The sequence below is a fragment of the Zalophus californianus genome, chromosome 5 (assembly GCF_009762305.2).
Source record: "Zalophus californianus isolate mZalCal1 chromosome 5, mZalCal1.pri.v2, whole genome shotgun sequence".
NCBI classification, from domain to species: Eukaryota; Metazoa; Chordata; class Mammalia; order Carnivora; family Otariidae; genus Zalophus; species Zalophus californianus.
This window is the reverse complement of record NC_045599.1, coordinates 150208784-150231320: the sequence shown is the minus strand read 5'-3', so window position 1 is coordinate 150231320 and position 22537 is coordinate 150208784. Positions and strand designations below refer to the sequence as shown.

At 45.5% G+C, this 22537-nt stretch overlaps 1 protein-coding gene across 7 annotated transcripts in view; it reads left to right on the top strand.

Annotated features, from left to right (window-relative positions):
• The window catches only part of ICE1 (interactor of little elongation complex ELL subunit 1), a 59654-nt gene that overhangs the window by 21956 nt on the left and 15161 nt on the right, over positions 1-22537 (top strand). For 5 of the 7 annotated variants that reach the window (XM_027604685.2, XM_027604684.2, XM_027604688.2 and 2 more), the window contains 8 exons: positions 294-331; positions 1929-2011; positions 2208-2247; positions 2329-2385; positions 8896-8982; positions 11776-12185; positions 14302-19086; positions 20314-20482. In XM_027604685.2, coding sequence (XP_027460486.1) covers positions 294-331; positions 1929-2011; positions 2208-2247; positions 2329-2385; positions 8896-8982; positions 11776-12185; positions 14302-19086; positions 20314-20482 — 5669 coding nt within the window. Of the gene's footprint in view, positions 1-293; positions 332-1928; positions 2012-2207; positions 2248-2328; positions 2386-7298; positions 7396-8895; positions 8983-11775; positions 12186-14301; positions 19087-20313; positions 20483-22537 lie in introns of those variants that run through there. The other 2 variants (XM_027604690.2, XM_027604689.2) reach the window with 2 other exon arrangements.

Here is a 22537-nt window from a genome sequence, read left to right as displayed (position 1 = left end):
GACATGAGGCCACTGTGGCCCAGGGAGACTCCCAGATGTGGCATGGTGGAAAAATACACATTTCTTTCTAGAAATATTACACACTAAATAGTGTACTGTTCTCTCTTAGTTTACTATACCTTCATAACGGTTGTTGATGATTTCAGTGGTTGATGCACAATGCTCATCATAACCAACATTCCTTTGTTATATAAGTTTTAATAGTTTAAAAAAAAGTACCACAAATTTTGTCTGTGTGTGTGTGTGTGTGTGTGTGTGTATTTATTTATTTTTACTATTTATTAAATTATTAGGAAGAAGAAACTAGAAGCCAAGGTGAAGAAGCTGGAAGGTAATTAGCACTATTGTTGTCTCGCTAATGGATGTCATTGGTCTTCACACAGATCACTGATGACCGTACAGAGTTGTAGGACTTGATTGGTAGCTGGGTCATTGTGTTTTCGAGGGCGCATCCCGAATGTCCGCTCTAAGGCCACCATTAAGGAGAAGTTTGAATACTCCTCTCAGTTCCCAGATAGGAATATGGGAATGGCGTTTGCCAAATCTTTGAAATGTTGTGCACTCAAAATAAGGGCAGTCCATATTTGTACCTTAAAAAGCAGCAATCAGTAAAAGAATTTAATTTTGAAATTTACATGTTATGGGGCTTTTCATTTTTTCCTGAAATAAGTGGTTAGTAGAAAGAAAAAGTTACTACTTTTAGTACTAGGAAACTTGATGTTTTTAGATACTGATGACACACTGATGGTGCTCTGCCTCAGAACATGGTTCATTTTTCATGTAGAGTGTGAAGAATTTAAATGTAGCTGGATCGGGGCATGTAGAAGAGAACTTGCTGAAAATACTTCCAGTCATGAATTTACCTAGATTGAGCCTAGGTTGATAGATTTAAACTCTACAAATATTTTGGTAACAATTTTTCCTCTGATTTAGTTTTTGCACAAACACTGACAATATGGCAGTAAATATGACATCACTGTGTTCTTTTTAAGTATGACTTTCTCTTGCTGGTATGTGGAGATAAGTATCTATCTAAGGAAATGTTTTAAAGAGGTCTGAGATGCCTGTGCATTTCAGACTATGTGCACCTTTTAGGGCAGATTTCCTTTGAAGAGAAATGTAGCCTTTATTTCCCATGTGACAAAAACATTTTCCCCTAGTGAGCCATGTGGCCTAATAATCAGGTAAAGAAATACTCAAGCTCATTAGAGGAGTCAGGAAAGGATTGTTACTGTGGTGTTTTAGGGGATTTTAGTTTTCATGGCAATTGCGTATGAACATACTCAGGTAAAGTTAATGCTGGTTAGATTCTTAATAATATATTTGGACCATGTGCTTCAGAACGAAAAACCAGATTGAAGAATTTGCTGAAGATACAGGGAAGACCTAAAACAATACCTTAAAAGTAGATCTAGAACAAAGGTATTAGCAGCTAGAACTATTAGCTTGTTGAAGGGAGTTCCAGGAAGAAGTAACAATAAGCATAGAGAAGATTGTCCCTCCTCCCCAATACAGAGGATGGTATTGACTATATTCCGAGATGAAACCACAGCTCTAAAATCTCAGAAACATGAATTTTGCTTATTGCTGAAGAACAGGAGGGAACAGTGCCCCTCCTCTCGAAAGTTCATCTGTGTTGGGTTCTTGCCTGACCAGAGGGCGTGGGCTGGCTCCTGCTGGGATTGCAAAGGCGTCTTGGGGCCTCTGCCAAGTCTGTGGTTTTATAGATAACAGTTTAAACAAACCATGTTCCTGCATTTATCCCTGACCGAGGAAGTGCTGAAGGAACAGTAACTTTTTACCAAAATTTGTTTCAAAGTTTTATGAAATGAGAAAAGCTCTCAGTAGATGATATTTTGAGTATTTCCTTAGTGGTAGCTGTGAAGTTGGTCAATTGTTGTGTGTCTTGTTCATTGCGCTCTTTAAAGAGGCTGCTGTCAAGCAAACGCAGGACTTCAAGCAGCTGAGGAATGAGAAGAAAATACTTGAAAAGGAATTTAAGAAGACACAGGTAATAGATAATAGTGCGCACCCAGGTGACACTCGCGGCCTCAGGGCTCCTTAGCGTCCTTGTCACACGGGAGTCAGGGTTTGGGGCCGCCTGGTGGAAGCGGTCTGTGGTGCCTCTGGGCTTTCCCCTTAGACCGGGTGTGGGATGCCTGCACTCCCTACCCCTTACAAACACTGTCAGCGTTTTGTTTCCACAGGAACGGCTTGATGAATTTTCTAAACAGAAAAATGAAAAGGGTGAGTATTCACTTACTGCTTGAAAATTCTGTTTTAACATGCAATATTCTTTATTAACTGTATTTTTCCCCATGATTTTAGAGTTGAGACACATTGGAACTCAAATTTCAAGTGATTCTTACGGAAGCATAGATAAAAGTGAGTATATTATAGATTTCTTATTAATTTCTGTGCCTTTCAGTGTTCTGGGAGGTTGCTTGTCGCTCTTACCTGTAATTGCAGAACTTCTAGGTTTAGCAGATGTGCATGTTAGAGAAGTCATATCCTGTTTTATGTCGTCAGATCTGTTGTATGTATTATATCACCTTACTGTCTGATCACATCCACTGAATGAAAGAGTCAAAAAGCAGTATTGTTTGGGAAAAGAAAACTAGTCCATGGTACAATTTCCATACTTTGCAATAAATAAGTATAGTTTTTTATTAGGTTACAGTTTGCCAAGTTAATTTATAAAATTTCTTGGGTGCCAAGTATATAAAAATTGTTAAGGTCGGGCAGGAAAACTGGAAGTAAAGCCCTCCACTGTATTTTTGGAGGGAAGGCCAAGTGTTGTAAGGGGAGGTAAGATAGTGGTCGTGGAACAGGGGAGTCACAGATGTCTCAGTGTTCATTTTGTCGCGCAGTGTGTTAGCTTGTAGGTGAGAAGATGAAACACCAGGTGCTGAGAAATTGAAGTGTTTGCTTTATTGTTTCTCTTTATTAGTTGTGTGATCCTTGGCCATTTACTTCTCTGCGTTTCATTCATTTTTAAAAAAGGAGAATATGGATTTCTGCTCTACCTGTCTCACTTTCTTGGTGGAGATGGAATTCAAATGATAAATAAGGAAATAATGGTATTTTTATGTTACTGATGTGTTAATTTTCCCTCCAGTAGAGATTACTAAAACCACTTCCATTGTTTCACAGGATATAGCTTCTCCTCAGAAGCCTCCTTTACCCTGTCTCTTCGTCCTTGACTTTTGTTTTTAATTCAGAGCACAACATCACCTTTTCCTGTGCTCAGGGCTTTAATAGTTAACACCTTTCAGTGGCCTGGGCACTTGTTTGCCGTTTCCCACTGTCACTGCTGCATAGGTCCACATGCTTCAACCCTCTTTTCCTCACCCCTCAATGTGGAAGGCCAGGCTTTGAGTCCCCCGTGCTGCCCAGGGAAGTGGAGGGCTTGCTGGGCTTGGTTCTCCCAGCCAGCGGTCAGCTGCTGCTTTCATCATCTTCTCTTTGGGACTGACGGGTTTGTTTTAGGATTTGACTGTTCTTAAGCCTTGCTATTTAAAACTGAACCCTCCCCCTGTGTCCTCGGAGTTGCTCTCTATCTCTGCATTCTTTTTTCTCTACCCACACCATGAGGATGATTGTTTTCTGCTGTACATTTTACTTCTTCCAGGTAAATACATGAAGTCTTTAGGAATCTGTTTATTTACCTGTGGACCCTGCGGGATTTAATTCCTAATTGCTAAGTATATCTTTAACACTTTTCTCTCATCATACAGTTGACCCTTCAGCAACACTGGTTCGAACTACATGCATGTCCACTTCTGTGTGGGTTTTTTCCTATAAACACAGTGCTGTACTATGAATGTATTTTCTCTTATGGTTTTTTAACAGTTTCTTTCTTCTAGCTTACTTCATTGTAAGAATATAGTATATGATGCATACAATGTATAAAATACATGCTGTTGCCTGTTATGTTATCAGGAAAGATTCTGGTTAACACTGGGCTATTATATTAGTAGTTAGGTTTTAGGGGAGTCAGAGTTACAGGTGGATTTTCAATTCTGTAGAGGGTCAGTACCCCTGTCCCCCATGTTCAGGGCTCATCTGTACTTCTGAAAGAAATTCACAAGTTAGAAACTATATTGGGTTGACTTCACTTTTTGAAAGTCCACCTGAATGCCACATTTGCCTTTCCTTCCTTCTAAATCCATTAGAGAGGGCAGAAAATTAAAAAAAGAAAATACTCTTTTTAGAGTTAAAATTTTAATACCAGTGGAGGAAAATGTAAAGCAGATGGTATCAGTTGGTGATGAAACCCAAAATTAGAGAGAAAATAGCAGGCTTCAAAAAGCAAGTTTGATTGTAGAAGCCCTGCGTTTCTTCAGATCAGAGGTGCAGGGAGTGGGAAACAGAGCAAGACATTAGTGGTTTGCCAGGTAATGGATTCAGGGTGAAAAATGTATAGCCTTCTGGTTTCAAAAACAGCTTCTGGCATTTATCCACACGTTGTGGCCCAGAGTTTAGTTCTGTGAAGTGTCATTTGCAACATAGGCACTCTGGGTGTGGATATAGGAAAATCAGAAAATTGGGTAATTACACCTGCCTTGAAGGATAGCCACTCCTGTTCGCAGAAAATGAGATACTTATGTTCTCCGTATAAATCCTCGTAACTGCCTCACTCTGCATCCCTTCCCTCCAAAGGCAGGGTCCCTTAGGTCCATGAAATGAGAACCTGCATGTATTGCCAGAGGAATGTAGGCTGACGAAGTATACACTGGCTCTCAAAGATGACCTGCCTCAAGTTTCATCTAAAACTGAGAAGCAGAGTCTTGGGGAAGAAAGGCACCAAGGAGAAAAACCCTGAGGAAACGGTATTGAATCACGAACGGGAGGGAAGAAAATGTTAAGAATATAGAGTTAGTGTCCTTAGAGAATCGGCTGCCGCAATGAAATTGAGCCAGTGGGGTTCTCAAGTATGGAAAACAAGATTGTAGATGTCACAATGGTCACATACCAGGACCTCTCTGAGGGGAGGCCAGAGCCCTAAGGCCAGAAGGTCACCAAGAAATAATTGAAGGACCCATCTCAGAGCAGGACACACATGTAATATTTATATTAGAAAGGCCTTTCAGGTGTTGAGCTTTGTGTACTATCTCTTTTTCTGGCATGTTAGTAGGAAGTATTTTTAAAATCAAATGAAGTGGAAAGATTGAATGTAGAGAGATGGATAGAGAAATTTCGAGCAAATGCTAACTTGAAAGCAGTAACCAGGCAAAAAGTAATTCAAGCCTAGAAATGAGTTTACATGGATTAAAAGGGAATATCCAGGTTTCTTAAAGGTACAGTTCACCAAGAAGATGCTACTGTCATAGACTAAGAACATGAAACTCTGCGGTAAAATGCCTGGAAATTCTGGAGGGAATAGTCACCTTTAGTATGTTTCTCAGAGACCATTGTTTGTAAAGGCAGACAAAATAGGTGGAATTGGATTTGTGATTTCAGGATTGACGATTTACATCTAACTCTTTTAAACCACAAACCTAGAATTCTTTAAAATACTTTCCAACATATATGAAAGCTGACTCTTTGCTAGACAACGGAAACTCCAGCCTAATAAGAGATATTATTACGATACCGATATTTAGTAAGATATTAATAAAAATCTCTCCCTCTCCCTGACCCCTCCCCCCCAACCCCACAACTTTCTAAACCTGTCTGGTAAGTGAGCATGCATGCATTAACACAAACCAACTCCTCTTGGGTAGCAGAGAACATTAAAACTAAAACAATCATAGGGCAGTATTAAAATCTCTGAGATACTCTTAGTATGGTATTCACAGGAATGAGTAATCCTCGTGATTATTTTAGAAAGCAAGAACTACAGAAAGCAAGAATGACAGGAAAGTAGGAAAATGCAACAGAAACTGAGGAAAATGGAAAGGAGGAGTTGATGAAGAAGAAAACCTAAGTTAATGAACCAAAGCAGTTGATTTGGGTTCATTAAAACATACAGCTGGATCTTTGCAGAGCTGTTGAAACCGACAGCTCTTCGGCAAGTCTGATCAAGAAAGGAAGGAACAGAAACAAAAGCATCACGACGGAGAAAGCCATGAAAAAGCCCCAGAGAATTTCTGAATTCACACATTTATATTCAGATTGAATCGTGTTTGTGAAATGGACCATTTTCAAGGAAAAACATGCTCAGATTGACTTGGGATAGTTGTTGCAAACCTGAACAGAAAAATAATGCAGAAGAAATTTAAAAAAATAGTTAAAGATCTAATACCATACAAGATCCGAATGACTTACAAGTGAGTTCTGTAAAGGCCTCAGTGAATAAGACTAATGTCTTTATTGTTATTTTGTTTCTCTGAGAACTCAGAAAAATACAGACTACTTTTCATGTGGTTGTCTTAGACTCAAGTAGCCCTACAGGTTCTGTATGTACCTGGGGAGCAGGGGGCTGCACTGTGCAGCTGAGCCAGTGTGGGAGATCAGGGTCTGTACTAATAAGGAAGAGTCAGAATTGTCATGATTTCAAATGATGAGACTGTCTGGGTAGACTCAGCTTGAAAACGTATGGGAGTTTGGCAGAGTGCTGATACATCCTTTGAGCACACCGAGTGCGCCATCCTCAACCTATCAGAATAGGGACGGAATGAGAACAACCCGTTAAGGCAACGGGACTGTCATGTCTAGGAAGAGAAAACCTAAAAGCAGTGTGCCAGGCTTCTGTGAGGAGGCCCGTAAAGCCGTGGAAGAGGGTGAAAGACCAGAACATGTGAGTGAGCACTGTTACTGGATCAGGGGCTCAACGGTGTAAAGATGTGAGGTTTCCCCAGATGTATTTCTAAAGATCCAGTCTTACTCAAATCCCACTGAGGTTTTAGATGGGAAAGGACAAGCAGGTGGTGAGGGCTTATCAGGATAGAATAGATGTTCGGAATAATCAAGTTTTTGAAAAGGGAAAACCTGAGCAAGGCTCACGCCCACACAGATTGTCAAACACAGTTGTGACGGTATCACAGTGAAAGCATGGTGTTCATGTGACGCCTGACAAGTCAGTGGAGCAGACAAGTGCAGAGACACTCATGGGCGCCTTAGATTTTGATACAGGCAGGATTGTACGGGATTGGTGGAAGGTGTGTGGTTCAACATAATGAGCTTTTCTCTTCACAGCTAAGTAATGAAGTGGGTTTTTTTTTTTTCTGCTTTACTGGGAATAGATAGTTCTGTTTTGTCAGATTAGAAGTAGTGAATGAGTGTTAGAATAGGCATAGCTCTGCTTAATAGCCTCCATAGGAATAGAAAAGTAACTTTTTCTCTTTTTTTTTAAGGTTCCTTGTTTGCTGCTTTGGGTATACGTAATAAGCAGGGATCCTGGTCAGGTCATTTAAGCAAAGGGGATTACAGTATTTGGAAGCAGGCTTTTGGGTAGGTTAAATCACAATGTAGATAAGTTACTTGATCACAGAATTTGGAACTCAAGAATATACGTGCTTCATACACAGTGACAGTCAGAAATTGATTGGGCTCCAGAGAGGCTGGAAATGGGAAACTTTTTAAGCTTGCCTGTTACTATGTCCTCACCACTTACCCTGGTCCCTTCTTCTGGGGACAACGCTCTTTGTTCAGTGATGTTGTTTGCCAGCTTAAATAGGGCTGACCTATTTCAAAATTTGTGAGTTCTTGCAGATATTTTGGGTTAAAAGGTTGGTCTTTTATCTTCTCTAGAACTAGATCAAAGATTTCAGTATTTTCGATACATGCTTCAGGCCAATTTAAGAACTTCAAGGAAACTATAATAGAATTTGAGGTGGCCTGAAATTATCTAATACTTAAAGCTTATTTTTGGTTGAATTTTTATTAGTGCGGTTGGTCTTTTTATGCACGTTTGACCACAAGCTATTCATACTTAAATTTTTATGAATATGTTTTGTTCTGGGAGTTTTTTGGGATTGTATGTATGTATTAATGTTAAACTCACTTTAAAACCATAGTGTCATATTCCTAAACTTATATGAATTTCATTAGGCCTGGCATAGTTAAAACGATCTGAATTCACAGATCATTGAGGATCGAAATCTGTAGAAATATGTACCTTTCAACCTGAACCAATGGTTCTTAACTGTTGTAGGAATCCTGACCCCTTTGAAAATTTATAAAAATTCCAAGGCTTTCACTTTCCTTCTAAAAGCATGTGTTTCTCTGTGTGTCTGCTCGTTTGTGTGATAATCTCTTTCGATGTGTTTATGCATACATGTTTTCGTCTTCCACCCTGTTACCCCTTAAGACTATTAATGGATTTTCTCTTCCCCACAAAGCCCCCAGGTTAGTTAGAGCTTGGCCAAATCTTTTTTTTTTTTTTTTCCTTTGATTTTTAAAGTGATCTCTACATCCAGTGTGGGGCTTGAACTCACAGCCCTGAGATCAGTGAGTTGCATGCTCTACCCAGCATGGTCAATTCTGGTGGGTTTTCTGACACCCTCATGTCACTGAGGGGTGCTTTTCTACTATTGTTTATAGTAAACGTAGAGCCACCATCTCTTATATCCGTCATTATATCTTTGCTTCTGTCCCTTATCTCTTAACCACTTTCTGTAGAAAGTGCCAAGTGTGTGTATTTGGTCCATTCATACAAAAAGTGATAAAGACCCTTACCAGCAAGTAGATTCCGTCTTTTGAGTCCTGTGCCCTCCTAGTCCCCTCACCCCTAGGAAAAAACAAGCCTGTCTTCAGTGTTCAGCTGGAGCGTTGCAGGCCTTCCCATCAGCAGCTTAGCCAGTTATGCATAGTGGTTGGATCTGGGGAAGAAATCTCAGTGCCTAGTTATTTCCCCAGCCCCTGAGAAGTCCTGATTTCCCAGGTGTGAGTTTCGGCCTTTTGTAGATTGAGCCAAATGACATGTCTTTAATACTTTACTCTTTTTCACAGGAAAAGTAAAGCTACTTCTGAAGGAACTCTGGCTCTGCATAAACACAACACACAGACTACCTGGTGAAGGCAGCCGATGTATCACAGGTGAGAGAAGATTCCAGAAGTACATTTCATGCATGGAAGTAGAAATGTTTATCATGGGTATTGTATGCCTTCAGCTTTTATTCTCTCCTGAATTTGACATTGAAAGAAGGAAATAAACTGGACTGGGTACTTTCAGTTACAGAGCTCCTTTCCCTTCAACGTGGCTTCTAGTCTCAGTAAGTGTATCCAGCTTTTACTTTTTTAATAGTGGCTTTCATCAGAGGACATGCGAAGAAGCTGGAAGGACACACAGGGGAGTGTCTATGGCAGGAACATGCAGAGGACTGGGGAGGCATGGTGCTTTCTGAATCATTTCACTAGTGTCACCCATCCAGTAGCGGCCTCACTGAATTTACTTTTCCTGTAACAGCACACAAGCCAAAACTGAACTGGTAGTGGCCGATCTGTACATTCACAGTCTCCTTTAGAATACTGGTGTTGTCCAATAAGCGGTTTCCTTTCCTGCTCTCACATCACGTCAGATTATTACTCTGCAGCACCATCTGCTAATTTTCAGATTTGACTTCATCTGTGGGCTCTCTTGATCTGCAGGCAAAACTGTGGAGGCCTTCTGCCATGTTCTCAGTTACACCCTACTCAGGATTTAAGATTTGGAAATAGGTATTAGTCATCCCAGAGTGGATAGGGAGAAGTTAGCCTTCATGTACAAGATTAAAGTGCTCCTTACTTAACTTTTTTTTTTTCTTTTTACTGGTTTCTTATGATTACCTCCTGTGAATTCACAGATCATTGAGGATCTAAATTTGTAGAGATGTGTGCCTAGTTTTCTCTCTCAGGCTTCTGAAGGCAGAGTTTCCTCAGAAAAATGTTCCCAGGCAAGTTGCTGATTCTCATTTGTGCTTGACTCAGTGAGGTTTTGTGAGGTGGAGAGAGGCCTGTTGGATGGGGTGCTGTTGGATTGTTGCCTGCTGCGTGGTGGCACTGCAAATCCAAGCAGGTGGCGCCTGTGTCTCGTGAGCCAGCCCCTACAGTTCGCGGTCCGTGTCTTCATCTGTTCGGGCAGAAGCAGCCCGGGGCTCTTCTGAGTCTGCTTCAGCAGCTAGTAGTCTTATTTTATTCTAAGCATTTGATTTCACGTTGTTCAAGATACTATTAAAAGGGCTCTCCATTTCATAATTTGGTGTTTTTATTTAAAAGCAAACTATTTTGAGGGATAAGTGTATTGCTTCATGTTAACTTTTTCAAGTAGAAAGGAAAACATGGTGTCTTTGGAATCTTCAGTCTTAAAATACACTTTTTAAAAAAATTTTTTGCTTTTATATGAGAAAATTTTAAAAAATAGTGCAGAGAATTCCCTTAGACCCCTCATCCAGATTCCCCTGAATTTATCCCTTGGTGCAAGATTTTTAGCTAAGCGAAAGTTCACATGGATGTCTCTGGGCGTGTGTCCCTCCCCGGAGCCCATGTTGCATCTAGGAGCCCTCCGCCTTCCGCCCCCCTAGTCTGGCGGTTTATCTGTGTCGCTTTGTCTCCTGTCTTACCCACTTTCAGAGAGGAAGCATCATTTCGTAGGAAACCTATCAGTTTTGGCTTGTGTGCTGTTTTCTCATATTAGGTGAAGACTGTCTTTACAGCAAGAACTCCACCGCCGTGTCCTTGCGCTCTTCTTGGCCCTCTGACATTGTACCGGGGCGGGGGCGGGGGGATGGGTGACATGGGTGAGGACGGGACCGCTTGTTTAAGGTGGTGTCTGGCAGGTTCCTCCAGTGTTAGGTTACTGTGAATTTTCTTGAGGGAGACATATGGATACTCTGCAGATAGTCTGCTTTTCTCCCACTATAGCCCGATGATTTTAGTGTCCACCACTGAAGCCTGCTTAGTCTAATAGTGATTTTGTATTTCTCTCGTTCCTTCTACATTAATTGGAATTCTTTATTCTCTGCATTATAATTCATAACTACCATTATTTATTTCATCGTTCAAATTATTCCAGCTTTGGTTATTGGGACTGTTTTCAGGTTGGCTCCTGGGCCCTTGAGGCATACCCCAGCCTGTTTTGAGAACTTCTTTCTGACTCTGCAAGATGTTTCAGGCCCTCATTGTATTTTCCCCTCCCCAGCCCTATAGTCAGTCACTTCTCCAGGGAGCCTTGAGTCCTTATGTAAAACGTATTTTTATAGTTTTAAGATATTACAAATGGTTATTTCTACTTATTTCCCAGGACACAAATGTCTTCACTGATAATTAGTACCACCTGAAGTTCACCAAAATCAAGACCCCCAAATCATTGGCTTTTTACAGTAATTTTCCCATTGCACTGTAATACATAAAGTATGTATGTGACCTAGTTGAGTCCCTTGATTGCAGCGTTGTACAAATATCATTATGGGTAGGCTTTATGTTGGCTGATTCTTGATTGTTTTTCAGACAGAGGAAATTGTGTTCCCTGTCAGCCTCTCTGCACAAAGCCGTGTCTCCGAATGCTGCTGGTTGTGTGGAAAGATAGTTTTTACTGAGAGAGGGAGCATGCCATCCAGGCCCGTTCCCACCACCGCGATGCCTTTCCACCCGTGCGCCTTGCTGCCCGTGGGCCACAGGGCATCGCCTTCACACGCCCTCCTGCCTTCTTGTCCTGCTTGTTGTGAGGGAAGTGTACCTACATGAAATGTGTTCAGGTCTTACAGGATAATCTGTAGGAAGGGACTGGGTGCCTTTTAAAAAATGTTTCTCCTTATTTGGGTTTCTTCAATAAAGCATTTTGAACAGTTAGGATAATTTTTTTAAGTTTTGTTGATGTTACAGATGTTTGGTATTTACTTTTTCCTCCTACAGAGAAACCTGCCAAAGAAAACCCCGGACCCACAGAGTCCAGGGATGATGGCGTGCCTCCTCCAGGGGGAGGCAGGCTGCTCAGAGCTGCAGCTGTGCAGACGTGCCTGGCAGAACTGTCCATGGAAATAGAGGGCGACTTCTCTGCGTGTAGACGTGTGGGGAGAGAGGGGCCCAGTGGAGCCGCGCACTGTAATGACCACGTTTCTAATGAGGGCTGGCATCCTGAACTCGCAGTGCCCACGAACGATGAGGACAGTACTGACTTCTCTGATCGTGATCATTGTTTTGATGAAGATCTCCAGGCGGCAGTTGATTTCTTCAAACTTCCCCCTCCTCTGTTGTCTCCAGTGCCGTCACCCCCTCTGGTGTCCCTACCACCCCTGAGCACGTTACCTTCTTCGCTCGCGCCTGTGAGTTTGCACCTGGCATTTGAGTTATCGTGCGGGCACTTTCCCCATCCTAACATCTTAGCCATACTAAGGGAGTGCTGCTCAGTGATACTCAGACCAGACTTTACTGGGGATGAATGTGAGAACTGACTAGGGCATGCCAGCGCTCTTTGGATCAACGTGGATCGCATGACATGTTCACTTAAGGTTGCATTCTGTGTGTCTTTATCCACAACCAAATTCGTAGTCCCTTGTGGGAGGACTGTGTTCTAATTGTTCTTCTTTCTGCTGCCTGGCACCTAACACAGTGAATGGATTAAGTGCACGTTTGCGGGTCTGGAGTTTTTCAGAGATGGGTAATCCATGTACATAGCATACATGCGCATTAACCTATGTTTGCAGAATTTTCCGCTTTTGCTTAATGACTTCATCACCTTTTCATGTGTTTACAGAATGGTTTATTGTAAATTCTTAGGAAGTTAGTCTTGAGAAGCAGATCTGTATGCTTTTTGGCTCAAAGAGCAGATAAATGCATTGCTCTGAGTCACTCCCTTCTTTCAGGAAGCAGTGTACATCTCTTCCGTTCCAGCGGCTGTGCTCAGCCTGGGAACATGGACGTGACACAGGCCATGGTTACCACTTGCTGGGTCTTGTGTGGCAGTTGGGCGGAGGAGGGAGCAGGCAATTGAACCACTTCGGTAGAGACTGCTGGGCTTGGGGGCACACCGGCTGGAGAGGACACAGACCAGAGCCTGGCTCCCGAGGGAGCCCGGGGGGGTGGGGGTGGGGGGCAAGGATGCTCTGGGAAGACAAGGCCCAGCTGAGTATTCAGGAGGGTGGGGGTGCTTCAGTTCGGGGAGCTCTTTACAGAGTCATGGGACTGAAGGTGAGATTGTGCCAGAGAATGTTCACACTTACCAGGTCCGCAGAGGCCATCTGTGTTCTTAGGACTTTCCGTTTTAAGTGAGGGCAGTGGGAAGTCCTTGGTGGATCCTGGGAAGTAGACTTAATGATAGATGTTCAGTTGCAAGTTTCTATTTAGATTCTGTGTGATCGAGTAGGGAGTGGGGGTAGTCTGGACAGAGGCAAGAGCATAGCGGGGGAGATCCCTGACTGAATCAGCAGCTGCCAGTGTTCTCGAATTCTCATCCCTGCAGCAGCACTGGGTTCAAGAGGTGGGGCTGGTTTGAGAAATGTTATGAGGGTGAATGAGCAGCATTTGGTGAGGTTTTCAGTGTGGTGGTCAGGGAGGTAGAGGAGGTGGGGAGGCTGGAAAATAGCAAAGAAAAGCAGCAGCCCTGCTTGGGTGGGAGGGTGCTGGGTCAGGTGTGGATCCGAGGCATGCGTGGGGCTTGCAAGGGGACTTGTGCAGTAGGATTTTAGGACCGTGAGCGTGGTGCTCAGAGGAGGCCAGGCAGTTGAGGAACCAGCTCTTCTGCTGGGCCATGTGATGGATGCCATTCAGCCAAGGCAGCAGGGGGTGCCCAGGGATTGTTCAGGGTTTCTGGGGCAGAGATGGAGAGCAGGCTCTGTGGGAAGGAGCAGTGTCAGTGTGCATACTATTGAAAGAGGTAGAGCCTGTCTGCTTGGTAGCAGCATCCCAGACGCGGCCTAGGCACGAGGACCTGTGGGCACGAGACACTTACAAGATGTCGCCCAGACTGGTGGCCGGTGCCGCTGCACTGGGGCTGGTCGCCTGCGGGGGACTGACCTGGAAGCGGGGACGAGAGGCTGTGCAGCCAGAGTAGGACACCTTTCGTGCCAGGAGACGGGGGGAGGGGCTGGAGACTGGGAATGTTGGGCCCTTTGGAGGGTGGACCTAGCCCTGGCTGTGTCTGTTGCGGGAGGAGCGAGCGGTGGGAGTTTGAGGAACTCGGGGACACAGGTCAGGGAAACGGCGGCAGCTCGGTGCTCAGGCTGCAGTTCGTCTACCTGTCGGTAGCCTCCAGACAGGGACTTACTCTTTCCTCAGCTGTGTTTTAAAGGATTCCTCAAGAATGCATTTAATGGATAGTTATGTTTGGTAGGTTCAATTAGTATTTAATAAGAATCATTTTTTTAAGGCATTTAATTGGTAGGTATGTTTAGTCAGTTCAATTACTATTTAACTAATAAGAATAACTCATTCATTTTTAAGGAAACCTACTTTGGAGAGTATACAGATTCCAGTGATAATGAATCGTCCCAACATAGAAATTCTGCTGAGTCTGTTTCAGAAGATGAGACGTCTGAATCACAGTATTTTGGCTCATCCAGAAAATGTAAAGGAAGTAATGGTACCTGGGAGGAAAAGCTCAAATCACATGAAGCCACCCAAGCTCTGACTACATTGGAAGTAAATGAAGTGACAACTGTCGGGTTTGGGACATTCACAGCAACACTGAGAGAGCCTTCAGCCACATACTCTTTAGCTCGCGAGAAACACTGGATGGTGTCATCTGAATCCACGAGTGATAGGAGAAGAGACGTTTTAGACGAAGCACATAGACAGAGAGAGGTTAGAGAGGCGGATAAGTCAGTGCAGACTGAGAACACGCTTCATGAACCCATCAGAAATGTGTGTGTTGAGACGTCGTCTGGCAGCCAGGCACAGGGCAGGGGAGCGGCCCTCCAGAAGTCTGATGTGTGTTCTCCCCTCGGCAAGAGGCCATTCAGTGAGCTCATGGAATCTGAAGGAAAAACCCTACTATCCAAAATGATAGGATCACCCAAATCACAGTTTACTAAGTGGACGCTAACTAATGAAATCCCTCTTGAATCAGATCATCTGTCGATCTCTGACCACTTTCAGGGAATGTGTAGAGTATTGGGAAAGGAGAGAGATGTTCAAGGGTTCATTTTAGGAGCATCACCTGAACCAGAGGACGATGCAGGTGATGCAATGGGTGCCACAGGGCTCAGTGTTGACGCCAGGCTTTCTTCCTCGTCTACCTCGGGAACATCATCTGTCTGCAGTGACTCCCCGTCTTCCTCTGGGTTAAAGTATAGTCATGATCTACACATTCCTGCTAAAGTTACCCCTATGGAACTGCATCACTCTGAACAAAAGTTAGAAGCTGAAACCTTGAACATGTTAGATCTGCAGCCTGAGCCCCCAGAGTGTCCTGCCGGACAGAACCATCTGGAGAATAGCTTGTGTGCTTTGAGCCCTGAGTTGGGAGCATCAAATTTTAATAATCAGAGCAGCAGTGAGGTTGGGTGCACAAACATTGTGAAAGGCATGCCCAAAGTCTGTTCACTTGCACAGTCAGTATTTATAAAAGCTACGAAAGAGGCACAGTGTGGAAGTCAGGGTCCCAGAACTGAGCTCCCCCTGACTAGGGTGGATTCTGCACCATTGCTAGAGTCTCAGTGCAGCTTGACCAAGAGTGGGTTTGGTTTTGTTAAAAGCCCTTCATGGCACCATAGTGATCTGTTAAGGAGAGGTGGGGAAGAAAGGCTGAGAGCTAAGTCAGAATATGAACAGAAGACCAACCATCAGGTAGAAAAGGCAGTGCCATCCTTAGAAAGTAGAGGATCCGCATCCAGGCCTGAACTTGGTAGAGAAAATAACGCTGTGGGGCTCAGGGCTGTTACATCACTGTTGCCGAACCAGGTGTCCGTGATCACCAAGCAGGCCAGGCCTGACATGGCACAGAGCGCTAGACCGGAGCACTGGAGGCGGGGGACTGAGTCTGCCTTTGCAGCAGCACGCGCCGGTCCTGGGGCTGCGCCCACGTCATCTGTAGCCAGACATGGCGGAGGAGGAGAGGACACGGCACGGGATGCCCAGGGGGCAGCTGCTATTGAAGGGACCTCGCCACAAGTTTCTGCCTCGTGGAGAAAATTAGATTTCAGTTTTCCAAGTGGTTCTTTACCAGTAGGAAATTCTCATTGTTCCACAAATAGCAAACTGTCTTTCTCTCCTAGAAACATCCCAGTCCAAAACCAAGACGTCATGACGGAAGCCTCAGCACAGGAAGCGGTGCAGAAGCAAAGTTTGCTCCTTCGTGCCACGGATCTGGACTCATCTGGGCTGGATGGGGATCAGCTCCTTCCCGCCATAGAAGTTCCAGTGTCGAGAAGTTTTCCTGTTGACGAAGTACCCTGTGGGGGCATGGGCAGATCTAGTGGTGAGGCCCTGGCCGTCCCAGAGGATTCTCCTCGTGTCCGGCAGAGCCTGGAGTCTCTAGAGCTGCCATCTCAGACTCCTGGCAGTGCTTCTCCTAAAGGTCCAGGCACTACAGGGACTGCTCTTTTGTCGGCCATTCTCAGAAAAGATGAAGAGACGCATGCTGTCCCCCAGAGTGGCCTCGCTGGGGCTCTGTGTTACACAGGCATTCGGGAGGCAGGCGGTGGCGACACAGAGGTGGAGGAGAGTGAGGCACCTAGCTGCAGCGAGGGGGAGAGTGAGCCCGAAGCCGCGATGGGGGACAGACAGCAAGATGCCGCCCGTGCCTCCAGAAAAGATTTAGGAGCCCGAGGTGCTGGCACAGCCGAGACCAGGCCTACTGTCGAGGTGGGGTGTCTGACCTCTGCGCTGCAGGACTTCAACATCAGTACTCTTTCTGAGGTAGACGGACTTTCTACATCAGAGGTCGTGATGTTTCTCGAAAGTTGTCAGTTAAGAGATTATAGTTCAGGGGACTCTGTTTCAGAATGTTCTAGCAAAGGAACCCTACATAAAGAAATGAACAAAGACTTAAAGCTAGGTGAACTCTCAGGAGGAAAGTACAGAAAGCAGCTCTGTGAAGAAGAAACCCTTGAAACCTCCGAAGAGTGGATTGAATCCGAGGAAGATGACAGTCCTCTGAGGAGCACAGATCAGCTCACACGGCGTTCCTTGGAAACGCTGTCTGAGGTACTCACCAGGGTCGGCCAGGTGCTTCAGACCAGCTGTGAGAGCTCTCCTGGAAAAGACACCGGTAACTTGGTGCTCTTAAATACGCACGACAGCCTGACCACTAAGCCTATGCGAGAGCACGTCCCACCTCAGGAGGTGAGTGGCTTCCTGCCACACCCTTCAGGAACACCCCCTCCAACAGCCAGCATGGCCAGCAAGGGCCGTTCTCCGGCCAGAGGCACATCAAGTAACAGAGTCACTCCAGGCAGTCCTAAGAGTGTTCCCGATGTCACCAGCCCGATCCGTGGTGGGGCAGAGGTCCTGTCAGAGCTGGCAGAGCCCTCCCCCCAGCGCTCTGACTCCATGGTGGGGCAGACCACAGAGGGCAGTGCTGAGGAGGGGGCAGAAACGACATTTCAGTGTCAGATATCAACAGTGACCTCCGAAGTCATAAACGTGCTCATCAATAAGGATCAGAATCTCGTCATTGAAAAGGGGGACCACTGGACCATCATAAATGGGGTCACTCTTATGCCAAATGTGGACCAGGTCATACTGTGTGACAGTCCCGAGGACATCCCTGTTTCTCCAGATCGAGGAGACCTGGGAGCTGGCTTCCTTTCCGTTACTTCCTTGGACAAGTCCCCAGAGACCAGTCACCCTGGCCCTCCATTTCAGGAGCCCCAGTGTGGCAGCAACCTGTCATGTGCCCAAGAGGAAATTTCCAGCAGCAGCCAGAGCACCAACTTCGATAAAAGTCGTTTGCGCAATAGGCCTGTCAAACCTAGTGTAAGGATTAGTTCTGAAATCTATGATCAGAACTTTGAGTCTCAGACTATTGCATCTGATCACACATACTTTAACTCGAAACTAGAGCCATTCAGCAAAAATAAGAATCGATCAAAGATTTCAAACAAAGATCAATCAAACAAACCGGCAAAGGCTTTAGCATCAAGCCGAGTTGAAGCTAATCAGAGTGAAGGTTCTCAGTCATTTTCAGGGGAAAGAGAGAACACAAAAACTCAGAGAAATCAAACTCAGACCATTCTAGCCAATGCTGACACATCGACTCCTACAGATTGTTCCGATACTCTGAGTAAAATCCGGCAGGAGGTGGGGCCTCCCCTGCCGCCCTTGCTCGCTCCTCTGGTCGCTACACCTCCAAGGACTTCACAACCAGTTTCTCCTCTGATAGTAACTTCCTCTCCCTCCTCACCTACCTCTCCTATTGGCCAGATTTCTCCTTTGTGTGAAATCCCAGTGCCTCCTATGATGTCTCCTTTGCCAGAAGAGCCGGGATGCCCCTCCCCTCTGTGCACATCTCCATCCCCATCCACTGCACAGGCTGGCGAGAGGATCTTGTCATCACCCTTGCAGTTTTGTGCTGCGACCCCAAAGCATGCCCTCCCTGTGCCTGGCCGCCTCCCGCCCTTGGCACCTGCCCATACGGCTGTGGCCGTACCCCAGGAGAATTCCGTTAAAATCCTTGACACCATGTACCCAGAGCTGTCTGCCAGGGCCCGCACCCTCAACATCCTCAAAGGGAATATTCAGCTCACTCGAGGTCCGTCTGCAGAATGTAAAAGCTTAGCAGGGCCTGTCAGTGCTATAACAGGATTCAAGGCAATCACCTCAACATCCACAGCCTTTGTTAAGACAGGGGGCAGCTCAGGGAGCGACTGTGATCAAGAGAAGTCCAGAGAGGCAGGTGGGAAAAGGACGTTGCCTGCATCTACACTGAGGGGCGCCAAAAGACTGCGGCTGGACGGCGGGTCCCCAGAACCGGGAACGGGGGCCGCCGCTGCAGGGGGGGTCAGCAAGACCCTCCGGAGGAGCCTCCCTCAAGCTGAAGGTGTGACGACGGAGGAAGAAAGTTCTCTTCTGACCATCAGTACGGTTTCACAGTTGCCTGCAAACCCAAAAGAAACCGTAGAGTCCCATGACCAAGCCATAGCTGGTGCACTGAAGAAAATCGCAGAGTCGTCTTTTGATCTCTTACCTGTCATTCGGAGTCACGTGTATGTGGGAAATATCTCTAAAAAGCCTGTAATGAGAGATCAAGAGAAGGAAGTGGTTTATGAATTTAGCACAACCAAAAAGGTACGTGGCTGCTTTTCTCTAAGAGCGTTAGGAATTGCATGTCCTCAGATATGGGCTGTCTGCTCTCAGCAAAGTGGTGGATTACCCTGAACAGAAATTTTATTTTAGAGATCGACAGTTATCCATATAAACATGGTGACCTCTACTTTGTTTCTAGTCAGCATTTTGTACACTTGAGGTGTGAGAAGACACTGGCGATTTGATCATTTGTATTCATCAAATGCCTTAAAATTTTGAAGAAGTAAAAGTATCTGTCGGGACAACAATTGCATTTTTCCCATCAATTCTGGCATGTTTAAAGGCTCAAAATGATTTGCTCCAAGGCATCAAATTACTCTCCTGTAACAGAGCCTTTCTTTTCCGTGAATAGCACACACACATTTGAGAGTTTGAGCGTCTTCCAGAAAGAGAGCAAGGGGTCCCCCTGCCCCTCCTTTAATGTCTGTCACAAATGAAACAGGAACAGATCCTGGTTTCAAGGTAGGGACCATTAAAGTGGGAGCGTTGTGCGGATTCACACACCTGGCTTATTAGGGCTCTTACAGGGTTGTATTTTCCAAGTGTCCATGTCGACACCTTGTGTGGATTATTTCCAGTGCCCCATGGATCCTGCTGTATTGGTTATCTGCACATCCTTGGAGTCATAATGGTGTAAATATGTATGTATTTTTCTTAGATTGCTTACTTTCAGGAAACAGTAACCCATGTCACTTTGAAAAGATACTTATTTTCAAATGAACAAATGGATCAAATTATTTAACGCCCTTTTTCTTAAGTAGGAAAAAACGTTGCCCAGTATTTGTAAGACCTAAACAGGATAAATGTGTAGGTCACATCAGAGTTCAGAAAACAGGAATGGGAGAAGCATTAAGAGTGAGTGTAATGCACACACAAAAAATTGTTTTAGCCAAAACCAAGGCAGTGTACTTGGTTGACGTGGTGGCCGTAACGGCAGGCCAGGCGGGTGTGCTGGGACGTGGCCTGTGGCACCTGCAGGCAGCCCGCAGGTTTGGGCCTCTTGCCCCACACACCCGGGCGGGGGGTGTTCATGGCCGAGTCAGGCAGGTGGTTGGCCACAGTGATTGCTCTTTTTGACTGTCTGATACGGTGCCCGTTTTACGGCCCTAATAGATCATTTTGGCACTTTTTGCTATTCAGTAGGCAAAAGAAATAGCGTACATTGCCTTTTCTTTCTTTCTTTCTTTTTTTTTCCCCCCTCCAATCCAGCATTTAGCAGAGTGCTTGCTTCACTCTATTCTCTCAGAACTAAAAATTCAGAAGATCTCTATGGAGCGCAATTACATTCACGCCCTCTGCAGAGTGTATGTGGGTATTTGTCGGCAACTTGGAGACTTGGAAAGAGCTCGTTTGTTTTGCTACAGCCTACTTAAGGAAGGTACGTTTAGATAGTGACATTTCTGTATTGGAAGTCTGCTACTGCTTTTTTACCTCATTATTACACTTGGATCTGTGTTTGCAGCTAAGTGATTGCTGCGTATCTTTCAAAATAGCGTTAACGTTTGGGCATTTTCCGGAGGACGTGAAGGGCGTTAGCTGTGCCAAGCCGTGCCTGGTTTTCAGTGGGAGAATTTACATGACTTAAACTTGCTTCTTCTATCAGCACATACATTTCCACGGGTATATCATCAAGGGTCTCTCATTACTGCGTGGTTGTCTCTTCCTGGTGCAGCTGCTGAAGAACCAGATACAGGTGACACAAGATGAGGGAATGATTGTAAAGTCAGTGACAGACCACACCCCTGCATCCCTGGCTGGAAGAGGCAGAACTCTAAAATGGAGTAGTGAGCCCATGGCAAGAAGAGAACCAGAGGGTGGTGGCTAGGAGCGCTCTCCTGGGATCCCCTTTCCCTTCCTCTGCTTCCGGCCCCGCTGATGGGGTAGATCAGGAGTCATGCTTTGTAATAAGACAGCCTCAGGGGAAACGTTTGTAAACAGGGAAATGATACACAAATGCAATTTAATTTCATATCAGAAAGTCTTCTCTCGACAGTGAAGGTTTTTCATCCTAATAGCATGATGTTCCCAGGGCTTGTGAAGCGGGTAATGGAATGTGCCCGTAGCGTGCAGACCTGTGAATAAGGCTGCTGTCTGTCGCCCTCTTCGTTTCTTTGTTTACTCTTTCAGTCATGGATGGACTCCACAGTAGTTCACAGGGTGCTCGCTAGGTCGTAGGGCCTGGACGGTGACTGGAACCTGATGCAGACACGCCCGCACGGTGAGGCCCGTACTTGCCGGTCACGTGGCCCCGGCACGCGTGGGGCTCCCTCAGTGGCGGGTACTAGCAAGGCGAGCGGCGTGCACGCTCCGGAGTCCCCGCTGAGGTTCTGTTCTTGTCACACACCGCCAGCCCCCTCTCCCTTCAGGCTCGTGGGGCACAGGTCTTTCCCTCAGAAGCTTTCCCTGTTGTCGGGGCTCCCACAGCCATTCATCCTGCAGGCTGCTGGCTTTTCTTCATGGTGCTCATCCCCTTGCCTTGTAGCCTGAACCCTTTTGTTTGCTGTCTCTGTCCTCACCAGATTGTGTGCTCTGTCAGCCCAGGGATTCTGTTTGTCTTATCTCTGCTTATCCCTACCCCACAAGAACGCATTGTACGCAGCCATTGAGGATCTGTTGCGTGAGGGACTGCCGTGGAAGGGGATTTTGTGAGAGTCTGAGGGGTCAGGGAAGCTCTCCTGGTCAGAGCGGTTTCTCAACTTGAGGCGTGAAGCTCGATGCCAGCGAGCGCCTACAAGAAACGTGAGGGAGAGGCTGCCGGACAGAAGGAGCAGCATGTGGAGAGGTCCTGGGGCGGGAGGACATTCGATCTCTGAAACAGCTGGTCAGAATAGACTGTGAGCTTCTGCTTTGACTTACCTGCTCTGGAAACACAAGATGTGGCTTCCTGCCAAACGGTAAAAATCTGTCTGCTGGTTCAACCAAGTTGCAAAACACGGACAGTTTCTTATAAAATCAAAATATTCATTTATCGTATGACCCCAAAATCCCACTCGAAGGTCCTTACCTAACAGAGGTAGAGACTACCCTCACCTAGACTGGTACTCGCATCGCCACAGCATCTTCACTGGTAGCTGCCCATTGCTGGAGACGGAGGTTCGTCAGCAGGTGAAGGAAGAACAGGTGTGCGTTATCAAGCAGTTGGCCACACAAAGTGAGGGACTGCTAATGTGTGTGGCAACACAGATGAATTGCAGAAACATTCTGCTGAGTCAGGGAGCCAGACAGAAAGTGCATGCTATCGGAATCCATTCATGAACATTTGAGGAAAGACAGCTAATTTACAGTGGTAGTAAACGGGTCAGGGTTGTCTGTATCTGGGGTGACGTGACTCACTAGAAGGGCTGTCAGACCATGGGAATTTGGGATGATGGAAATATTCTCTGTCGATTGTGGTAGAGGTTACATGGATATATTCATTCATCACAATTCATCA